This window comes from Colobus angolensis, unplaced genomic scaffold, assembly GCF_000951035.1.
Source record: "Colobus angolensis palliatus isolate OR3802 unplaced genomic scaffold, Cang.pa_1.0 Scaffold7, whole genome shotgun sequence".
In the NCBI taxonomy this organism is placed as follows: Eukaryota; Metazoa; Chordata; class Mammalia; order Primates; family Cercopithecidae; genus Colobus; species Colobus angolensis.
The window spans coordinates 17698325-17708851 of NW_012120709.1; the positions used below are offsets into that span (position 1 = coordinate 17698325).

The window sequence follows — 10527 nt, forward strand, 5'->3', positions numbered from 1 at the left end:
CTAAACTTCCCCCTAAGAAAATATTTTAAGGGGAATAATCCAAAAGTTTTAATGGTTTTAATAAGTTAATTTAGTCATAAATGAAAGATGACTCAACTGTTTTATTTCTCAAGCTTGATAATATAGTCATAGACTTTCATCATGGTATTCTTTATATGTTTTTGTATGCCTTAAATGTTGCGCAATAAAAACATTTTAAGTAATAGAAGAGGAATTCTTCAAGCAGTGTATGATGGTGTTTTTCTTAGTTAAAGGATGAATTATCAAATGCTTGCTCCACATGGAAGCCTCTTAAGGAAAAGTTAAAACTTTGAATATGTCTTATGGGAAGAGACTAATGTAGCACAAATCATTAAAAAACCTTCACCTAGTAGTCTTCCTGGTCATTTTCATATGGACCAAATGTTCACTCTAGGGCCCAAAAAGCATTTGTTTCCTGCATGTATTCAATCTTCTGGAACTTGGTATTTCCCACAAAGTTTGGTAACAGTATCCTAAAGCCAAGGCGACAAAAGAACTTTGCATTAATAAAGACAATTTTGAGCTGCAGTCAAATTTGGAGGGAATAAACTATCCCTTTTCCTTATACTGAAAGTCTTTTAATATGCATGTGCCTAAGTTGAATAAAATCTCCTACATCGTAGGGGGGAAACAATGCTCTGCAGTGTCATTTGCATACAAAAGACTGCCAAAATTTTCAGTCAAAATCTTCAGTTTAAAACTTTGAAAAGAAATCTCATCTATTCCCTTCACTTTGGGTGCCCACTAGGTATAAGAAGGTCAAGGTCAAATACAGGATTTCTGAAGTCAATGGCAAGGATAGTCAGAGATCTGAAAAATAGTGATATGTGAAGAGCTAGAGAAACCGAATGAGGAGTCTCAAAAAGAGAAGGCTTGGGGTGGAGATGGGATGGGCATAACTTCTTCAGGCTTAGTACTGGACCTGGTCAGAGTAGCTCATCAGTTTATGGTTGTTGAATGAATGAGTGAATGAACCAATTAATGAACTAAACAAACTCACAATAGAAAAGCGGTAGTACAGAAGTAGGAGAAAAGAATAACTGACAGCAGAAATCAAGGCTTACTTATTTTTGTACTCCTGGTACTTGATACTATGCCTAGGACATAGTTGGTGCCCAATTAATACACGATTGGATTATAGCATAATCACTGACCACTACATTTAAAGCAGTCCAATAGTGGAACAGGCTGCCTCACAAATAGTGAGCTCTCATTTCCTCTCCACAGATTCTGCTATGGGCCAGGATCTCAGCCAAGCAATGGAGCCAGAGGCTGGACAGACACAAGCAGAGATTTTGGAAAAAGACTCTGAGTCCCTCTCAGCACTTCAAAGATCCCTTCCAACACCCAAACATCAAAACCTTATGTTATATTGCCAAGCGAGGGTGCCTATGAATGCCTGTTGAAACTCCACAACAATTTTTTCAGTCATTTATTAAAACCCCAAAGAGACTACCAGGACTTCAGGGCAAACATCCTAGAGGTAGCAATGCCCCCAGCAAGAGGGAAGAGTTCTCAATCCAAGAGGCACAAACTGTAATCAGTGTAATTAATAGCGTACCCTCACCTCTAGTCAGGCATTTCTTCAAGGTTCTAGAGTGTCCAGTCCTTGCAGAACATTCTCAAGTCAGCAAGCTACACTGTCTTAGTCTCCTCGTACAAACTGATGGTAAAACAGATAGCACCCCAAAATATTTCCACATGCACAAACAACCTTGAAACGTGTGTTCGCATATCTTACAAGCAGGTATTTTTCCAATGCCACTCACGGCCTATCAGTGGGTCATTAAATTAACTTAGTGACTCCCAACCAACATATATTTTCCATAAATAGAATGAAATGGAAAAGGTGGACTAGAATAGAAAATATCAGAGTGTCTCACATACATAGGTATACATTGTTTCATGAAAAGTCTGTTTTAGAAATACAAATGTTGTTACAGATACACATGAACATGTAAAATGGATTTCTTATTGTAGGTTAAAGTCCAAAAAGTTTAAAAGCTTCTGGTAGGAAAGATCAGGAAGACAATATCAATAGTTAAGAGCAAAGGCCGGGCGTGGTGGCTCACGCCTATAATCCCAGTACTTTGGGAGACCGAGGCGGGCAGATCACGAGGTCAAGAGATCGAGACCATCCTGGCCAACATGGTGAAACCTCCTCTCTACTAAAAATACAAAAATTAGCTCGGCGTGGTGGCACACGCCTGTAGCCCCAGCTACTCAGGAGGCTGAGGCAGGGGAATCACTTGAACCCGGGAGGCAGAGGTTGCAGTGAGCTGAGATCATGCCACTGCACTCCAGCCTGGTGACAGATTGAGATTGTCTAAAAAAAAAAAAAAAAGCCAGGGCTTTGGAGTTAGACCTATCAAAGTCTGAATCCTAATTCTGCTACTGATAAGTTCGATGATCTTGGCATGCCACGTATTCCTCTGAGCCTGTCCTCACCTGTGGAATGCGAATGCTATACAATATAGCACCTGATGCCCAGTAAACAACAGTGGGTCTCCTGTGAAGTCTCCTATGAAGAACAGCCAACGCTGTGGGAACCTGGGGTCTCAGGGTTGCTCTGGGCCTGATCATCCACTCAGATCTGTAAGGAGGATTCTCAGGATCCATTTAGAAAGATTCTCCCTTACTTCCACAAGCATGGCCTTTGGCTCTTAAATACCTGTGCTGGAGTTTTGTAATTATAGAAACAACAGGAGCCAAAACTCATTAATGTTGGGCTACAAACCAGAAGGACGCTTCTTTCTCAAACAGGGCTCAGGCCTAGACAAATCCAGTTTTCTGAAATTGCTAGCCAGCAACAGTACTGACATGGCCATCCCAGAAACAAGGTCAACACAGAAGCACCCAGACAGGCTGCTGGAGGTTGGGACAAAGAGATCCTTGCTGTCCCTACAGATCTCCTGACTTCCAAGGAGCTCCCCTCATACCCAGCCTGGCCTGCCTTCTCCACAGGGTAGCCGATCATCAGCATCATCTTCAATGGTGTTGCCAAGACACTCAATGCTCCTGCCATCCCCGTCCATCTCCACATGAAAGGAGAGGTTAGGAAGGAGATGGAGCCTGAAAGCCTTGGGAGGACACCCCAGCACAGGGGAACACAGACACACGTGAAGCCAGGGAGTAAACCAGTAGCGCAGACAAGAAATGGAAGAAAGCAGCGACAGGAAGAGAGACAAAGAAATACGGAAAGAAATACACAAAAATGCAACCCAAAAAAAAGAAGATTTTTAAAAGCAAACTGAAAAATAAGAGTATAACAAAAAGGAGGAGAGCAGCAAAGAAAAGAAGTAATAGAAGAAGCTATGAGGACAAGAGACCATCCCTAGATTCCAAGCTGCTTGGTTCACTGTTCCTTCAGAGGGGGTGATGCCCAGACACAGCGGGGAAGAAGGTGTGCTAATGGAGGGGAGGTGCTATCTCCATTCCCACTGTCCTTCCCCTCCTCAGGTCTGGTCCATCAGGGAAACCAAGGACACAGGCTCAGGGGCACTTGTAGAAAGAAGCTCCGGAAGCTGTCAGATTTCAATATATCCATCCTGCCCTCTACTGCCAGGTGCCACCTCAGGTGTTCCCAGGCCTGCTCCTCTCCCCTAGAGATGTGGCTTCAGCTGCCAAGCAATTCCTATCAGTCTCGTCATTCTCAGTTGTCTTTTCCCTAAGCTCTGTGTGCTTCCCTCTGTACTTGACACTTTTGGGGGCACCCCAATCTTTTTCTAGAGGCATTTGGGGCTAAACTACACTTTTTGCATTTCTGAGAACTCAGAGAACAAACAGCAGAGGCCTAAAAACCATGGCCTGGTCTGGAATCCTGGAAATATCTTGGTTGTTTGCAAAGGGAACCCCACCGTGCCTCTCTGTCTTCTCTTGCTGTCCCCTTCTGTGGAGGGGGTGGGTGGCTACCAGAGGACTTGGCCTGGCACCCTCTCCCTCTGTGGACCATTCCTGTCTCCTCACCTTCCAGATCACATGGAAGAGGCACAGTAAGTACTCACAGAAGACGACCCAGTAGAATCCCAAGTCATTAGCGAGGGGCTTGGGCCTGGACCAAGGGGAAGCTTGATTCCAAGTCCCTCCCCCTTCTCACACCAAGGGAAGAAGGCTTGAACCCAAGTCCACATCCTTTCAGTTAAAATGAGCAGGAGCCAAACCTGTCACTGTTTCCTAACATGTGCTCCTACAGCAAAAAAGCAGAGGTGGCTCTAGAGGGAGAGAAAGCAAAGAGGGCACTTCACAGTGCAGCGGTGAAACCCAGAGTCACAAAGTCTCCAGAGGACGAGGCTCCTGGCATCCCCAGCTCTGTGGGGAGGAGCAAAGGGTCTTAATGGGCAGTCATTCGGAGCTGAAACCCCAGACTGTCCGGCCCAGAAAGATTGGGATGAAAGGGGTAGGGAAGCCCGCTGGTAGCCAGGAGGAGTCAGAAAAATAGGAGATGCAGAATGAAGGCCTCTGCTAGGCCGCTGGCCTCCCACCTGGGCCCAGAGCAACTTCTTGCTGTGCCACACCCACTAGCTGCCATGTTCACTCCCCAAAACCTGAGATTTTCCCTCAAAACACAGATGGGGGATGCGGGAATCAGTCTGGTCAGCCAGTCTGGCTCTGGTTTTCATGGCAAGGGCAGCCTAAGTCACTCATGGCTCCCTAGCTGCCCTGAAGGCTGAAATACAGAGCATCTTTGAGGACATCTGCTCTATCTGTGGGAAGGAGGACAAAATGCTCAAAATGTAATAAAAGGAAGGGCCAGGACGCAAAGGGGTCTCACTCCCTGTTTCTCTGGACTCTCTGTGGGGTGCCTGTGTGCAGGATTTCTGCAGAAGATAGTCCATTTTGTTAAGCCTTTGAATATTCAAATTGAAAGTATCGCGCAATCATTGATTGTCAAATCATGGGTTTCTAGAGGTTTTAAATACTTGGCATGAGGGGGAAAAAACTCAAACCTATACCCGAAGGTATAAAACATTAATTCTGTTTGTCTCCTGCTCCAGGGACCTAGGTGCAGCCAGATGCTTTGTGAAACTTTAAAAATGTTGCATCTCTGCTTCTCTCCCTGCCCAGGAGCCCTCCCAGGCGCTGAGTCCCTGCAGCTGCAGCATCCAGCCACCGACCCAGCTCCTGCTGACCACGATGTCGGGTAACTCGGCTGCTTCTCCTGGGGTCGGGTCAGGCGGGTCAGGGGCATTTCAATCCGGGTGTGTTTCCACAGCTTTTCCTACATAGAACAGAGAGGCACAAAGTCAAGGCATGCGAGTAAAGGCCGGGGATCCGGAGAGGGCGCGGGCCACGCTGTGGCTGCTCCCACTCAGCGCCTGTCCCAGAGGGTAGAGGCCCAGAGGCCGAGTTGACCGCTCCGGACGTCCGCGTACCCCAGGCCCCCGCCCGCCCTACCACGTATCCACTGTTGTGTCCTGGGACATCGCGGCGCGGACTCTCGCGCCCAGAAGCGGCGACGGGGGGAGCTAGAGGCTCACAGTGAACCTGGGACGGGGATAGAGCGCGCCGGCTGCAACGAGCCTAGCAGTGGCGGTCCCTGCGCCGACCCGAGGGGCGCCCGCCCGCGGAGTCCGGAGCCGATCGAGGAACGGGGTGGTGGGGCTGCTGTAGGCTGGAGCGCGGAGAGAGCGCGGCGCTTGGGCCCTGCGGGCTGGGCACGGGATTCCCTGGGTCCGGGCTAGGAAGAGCGCAATCCCCTTTCCTAGGGAGACCCTAGCTCCTGGAATCCGGCTTGAGGGGGAACCCTGCTGTCCAGCTGCGGTCCCCGCAGTGACCAGGCGAGGCGCTGGCATCCTGGCACTATCGCCAGGCGCCCAGGCTGAACGCGCGACCACCCTCGGCCGCCGCACCCAGCTGCTCCCCGCGGATTCCTGGACGCTCACTGCAGGGTCGTGGTCAGGGCCGGAGCCACCCAGGACTCCTGCGGCCACCTCCACCTTGAAAGCTCGCCCGGCCGGCTTGGCCTAACAGCTGGTCCCAAACCTACTCACTGCGGCTCTTCGGGACCCTGGGCCGAGGCTGCCCTTGCACCCGGCGCGCAGGGTTCCCTCCCAGCGAGCCCCTCTGGCGCGCGCCCGCCAGCTCCCGCAAGCTGGGGCAGTCCGACCGGGCCCCGCCAGCCCCGGGGCGGCCCCTAGCGAAGGGTGGCCTCCCGGCGGAGTGCAGGGTCATCGGGAGCCCCGGACGGCTTTTCCCAGCTCGCGCTGCGCTGACTCGCCCCGGAGCCTCAGTGCGCCTCGGAGAAACGCCTGCCACAGAAAGGGAGGGGGTGGGGAGAGAAGGGAAGAAGGGGAGAGCACGAGCGGGGGCGAAGGAGGGAGGAGGGCAAGATGGAGAGCGAAAAAGGCGGAGAAAAGGGGAGAGGGAGAGCGCGCAGAAGGAAAAGACAGAAGGGAGAGAGGGAGGGAGTTCCTCGGGCCTGGCCCCTATACTAGGGTCAGTCTGGCAGGTCCCTCGCCGGCCCAGGACTGGGCTGGCCAAACCTCACCGCTTGCTCCAGGGCTGGCTTCCAGACCAAGGGCACACAGAGGTCGGAGACTGTACAGAAGCCATACCTGGCCAGGTGGAGAAGGAGGGGACTCGGGACTTCCACACTAGTGGGAACAGCACAGTGGGGAAGGCTACATCAGACGCCATAATCAGAGAAAGCCCCCTGCCCCAGGCCTGGCCCCTCCCCAGGTCCATAATACACTCTCTCAGCGGGCTGGGTCTGAAAGCCTAAGTTCCCCCGACCTAGCCAGAGTGGTGGGCTCCACTGCACTGGTCTCCACATTCCAGAGCAGAAAAACCTGTATGCTATTGGCCTAGGACTGAGGCCCACCCAGGGGTGGGTGGCCTCACAAATTTCCGTGGGTTCTGTTCCCACTGGGGCCCTGAAACCTGTTCAGCCACTCTTCATTCTTTCGAGTTTGAGATGTTTGGGTTTTTAGCATCCTTTGACATTTTTTGTGTGTGTTCTCCGAACTTAGAAACTTGACTTTGGGTGCCATCGCCTATAAAAGGGTCCCCCACTCTGCACCCTGGCACCCAGACCTTGGACTCGACCACTGACTCAGTTGCCTTTCTCCAGAAAAACCGAAGGTGTATCAAGGTGTCCGAGTGAAGATCACAGTGAAGGAGCTGCTGCAGCAAAGACGGGCACACCAGGCGGCCTCCAGGGGAACCGTAAGCATAAGCCCTTCCCTCACTCGGCAGCCCATGCCAGGCCTCTTTCAACCCTGTGTCTGCAAGGTGTGGAGGCCACCCAAGGTCCCACGCACTCACCATCCCCAGACCTGGCCTTTCTCTGCTGTTCCTATGACTTCTGTAGCCAGATGCATCCCAATCGGAAAGCTACAGAGGACAGCTGGGGCATGTTGTGGGTCTCAGGATTTGGGGGAGCCCATCCATCCCCCATGGATGAAAGTAAAGTATAAAAAGTGTGTTGGTCCTCTGCAGGGGGAGGAGCGGCCAGCAGGTAAGTAGACATCATTTTGTTAGGAAGACAGTGTATGTGAATGTACAGCCCTTGCAGACCCGTAGAAAATCTCTCCCAGAAATTCACTTCATTTTAGGGGCCCCTTCCAGGATAGCAACTGTGTGGAATATCCTCCCTTCCCTCCTCATTGTTCTGGAACTCACCCTCTGAGATCATTTATCTGTAAATCATCAGTCACCCAAAGTATCTAGCAGAAAAGAGCCCTGTCTCTGCAGAAAAGACAGCTGGAGTACAGGACCACTTCCTTAAAATGTATCAACACCTTAAGCAGTTCCAGGTTATTACAAAACTGAACTGAGCAATGACTGCTCAGTTATGAACTGACACTTCATACACCATCCTTTGGTGTATCCTTTGGCAGTAAGTACTGCCAAAGGCACTCAGGGTAGCAGCAGAACCAAATAAACTAGGTGGGATTATTGCCCAAGAGAGGGCAGCCCATCCCTAAAAAGCCTCCATCATACAATTGCTTGGGGGTTGGTTTGGGTGTGAACGTAGGATCTGACAGCTTGGGCTCATATTGCCTGTTAGGATTGGTCCTTCTCCAGCCCACTGGTCTCGGCCCCACAACAGTTTTTGTGCCTGATGCTGTTCATGTGCAATGCATGACTTCATGAAATAGGCCTTTGACAGTTGGACTTCATGAAATGGGAGGGGGCAAATGATGTAGGGGAGGTAAACACAGTTTCCAGAACCAGATGGACTGGGCTCAGGTCTCAGCTCCTCCATGGTGTGTATCCTCAAGCAAATTACCCAGTCTCTCTTGCCTCTGTTTATTCGTCTTCAAATTGAGGATGATAGGATTTTGTGAGGGTTAATCGAGTTATTGCATACAAAGCCCTTAGAAGAATGCTTTCCACATAGTGAGTGCTCAATAAATGTTAGTGGTCATTATTTCAGAAATAATAATATTATTTGGGGAAAGCAACTAAAATAAAATTCCAACCAAGGATTGAAAGCCAGCTCTTTGGTAATGTTCATTCATACCCTTTGCTCAGAGTTTAGAGTTCAGATGTGAGCCAGCTGCAATTTGGCATATACAGCACATGCAGCTGGAAAAGCTAGGACCTCCATGTGCAGAATTTCAGGTAACACATTAACACTCCCTTACATTTCTAGAGGGCTTCACAGTGGTTCTTCTTTTAAAGCACTTTTGCACAGCCACTGTTTCATTTAGTTTTTATAACAACCAGCAGAGGTAAGTAGATCAGAGATCCGTCCTTCGATTACAGGTAAAATTAAAAACCTTGAAGTTGCTCGTGGCCACGCTAAAAGTAGGAGTAAGGTCTTATTCTTAGTATAATATAAAATCCCTTCCATTGACTCTTTACTCTCTAAATTCATCATTCTGCAGATCTGACCATACTAAGCAGGAGTCTGATAGCCTCAACCCCTTCAGTTCAGAGATGGTTATATAATTAATAAAACCAGGTGCAAGGGAACTGGAAAATGCTTCTGGAGAAAAACATCATCAAGACATTCATAATAAAATGTAATGTTTCCCTAAGGAGCTTTGGTACTTGGTAGAGTTCTGCTCTAAAATGTAATATTTCCTTAAGGAGCTTTGCTACTTGGTAGAGTTCTGCTCAGCTGCACCTGGGGAGCCCCTTGTGAGTGTGGCACTTGCTGCTGGGCCCTTACAGATGGGTCTGGCCACTATTCCCTTCCTAGCTCACTACAGGAGCTCAAGCAAGGGTAAGACATTTCACTTGTGTATCTGACCAGTTTCTGTTTCCCGGAGTAGTTTGACTTATTTAAATTTTTCTGAATTCCCTCCTGAGAAATAAAGCAGGACTTCTGAACCAGTGTCTTATAGGAACAGCAGAGTAAAGCCTGCTCTCCTTTGCTTCCCAGAAAACTGCATCAGCCCATGCCCACCCAAGCAAGTAGGAGTAACACTCATATAATTTAATTACAACAGCCAGATGTAAAATCCCTCACTGGAAGCCATCGGAAGGATCTGGGATTCTAAGGAAGCTGTGAGAGCGTACTTAGTAGGCAAGGGTAGCAGATACCAGGGGATGATGTATGCCTACTCCTTAGTGTAGGCCTTTCTGGTATAACAGAGATGATCCCCAGTTTGTTCATTTGTTGAAGGATGCCTCTGGGAAACTTTAAGCCAAGGAAAGAGTTAATTATATCAAATACTGCAAAGCAGCAAGAAATCTATCTTAATTTGTTATAAAGTCAGAGTAGTATCCACAATTTGAAATTTTAAGAAGGCAATCATGAATGGAAGTTATAGGTTGAGACAGATACTCAGTAAAGAACTCAAATATCCTTCAAGCAGTGCCAGAAGAAACTGTGTATATGCCGGATTGGAACACTTGATTTTAAAAAACTTATTTCAGCCAGATCAATTTGCAAACATGTGCATGTGCACACACACACAGATGCACAAACACTTGCCTTCGGGGTAAAAGGAAACTTGAGTTAGTCGTTATCAAAAGATATCATTTACCTTTCTTTTTTTAAATCATTAATTTTTTAAACAGTCTTGATGTGTTTTTATAAATTGTAGATTGTGAATTTTTGTGCTGTTTGAAATCTAAAACAGAGTTGCCTTTCTTTGTATTCTTGGAGCAAAGTAGAAAGTGAACCCATGACTCGAAAGATAATATCAAGTAGGATATTGTAAACACACCTCAGGGAGATAACATGGGGAGGAGGCAGACAAACAGGCCAATCAGGGGGAGAAATGGGGTTAAGGAAAGCTCTACAATGAGGCAGATTTTTTAATACCCACTCCTTCCAAGTCCTTCAGCTCAAGCTGCAGCCAAATATTTGCATAAAGAGCTGGTAAAGGATTCCAGCTTCCTGGTTCATGACATTACAGCACAGATCATTTTCAAAATTAATGCTGCCTCCTGTTTCAGCAGTGGCTGCCTGCACAGCTCTCCCTGTGGCTCACGGTATGGGAGTGAGTATCCCCTGTAACCCAAAAGAGGTGTGGTTAGCTCGGCTTCCCAGCACAGAATCACAGAGCAACACAGGTCCCTTTAAACTTTAAAGCCACCACCTGAAATTAA

General features: G+C 48.4%; 2 protein-coding genes and 2 long non-coding RNA genes across 6 annotated transcripts in view; 2 read left to right on the forward strand and 2 right to left on the reverse strand.

Annotated features, from left to right (window-relative positions):
* Positions 1 to 2739: 2739 nt before the first annotated feature.
* On the reverse strand, positions 2740 to 4055 carry COLCA1 (colorectal cancer associated 1). Its single transcript, XM_011927027.1, is given in 4 exon segments — positions 2740 to 2780; positions 2783 to 3022; positions 3025 to 3271; positions 4026 to 4055. Coding segments are annotated over 4 exon segments (558 nt in total).
* Positions 4056 to 4916: 861 nt separating this feature from the next.
* Positions 4917 to 6575, reverse strand: LOC105500999. Its single transcript, XR_001000116.1, has 2 exons — positions 6509 to 6575; positions 4917 to 5239 (listed from the first exon to the last, which is right to left on the reverse strand). It is a non-coding gene; the product is annotated as an uncharacterized LOC105500999 (long non-coding RNA).
* Positions 5125 to 10527, forward strand: part of COLCA2 (colorectal cancer associated 2) — a 10231-nt gene continuing 4828 nt past the window's right edge. Inside the window, exons 1-2 of one of the 3 annotated variants that reach the window (XM_011926697.1) lie at positions 5125 to 5161; positions 7091 to 7185. In XM_011926697.1, the coding sequence (XP_011782087.1) occupies positions 5155 to 5161; positions 7091 to 7185 (102 nt within the window). In that variant the 5' untranslated portion in view covers positions 5125 to 5154. Of the gene's footprint in view, positions 5162 to 5819; positions 6584 to 7090; positions 7186 to 10527 lie in introns of those variants that run through there. The other 2 variants (XM_011926698.1, XM_011926699.1) reach the window with 2 other exon arrangements.
* On the forward strand, positions 8619 to 10525 carry LOC105500997. The gene is made up of 2 exons (XR_001000115.1): positions 8619 to 9021; positions 9061 to 10525. It is a non-coding gene; the product is annotated as an uncharacterized LOC105500997 (long non-coding RNA).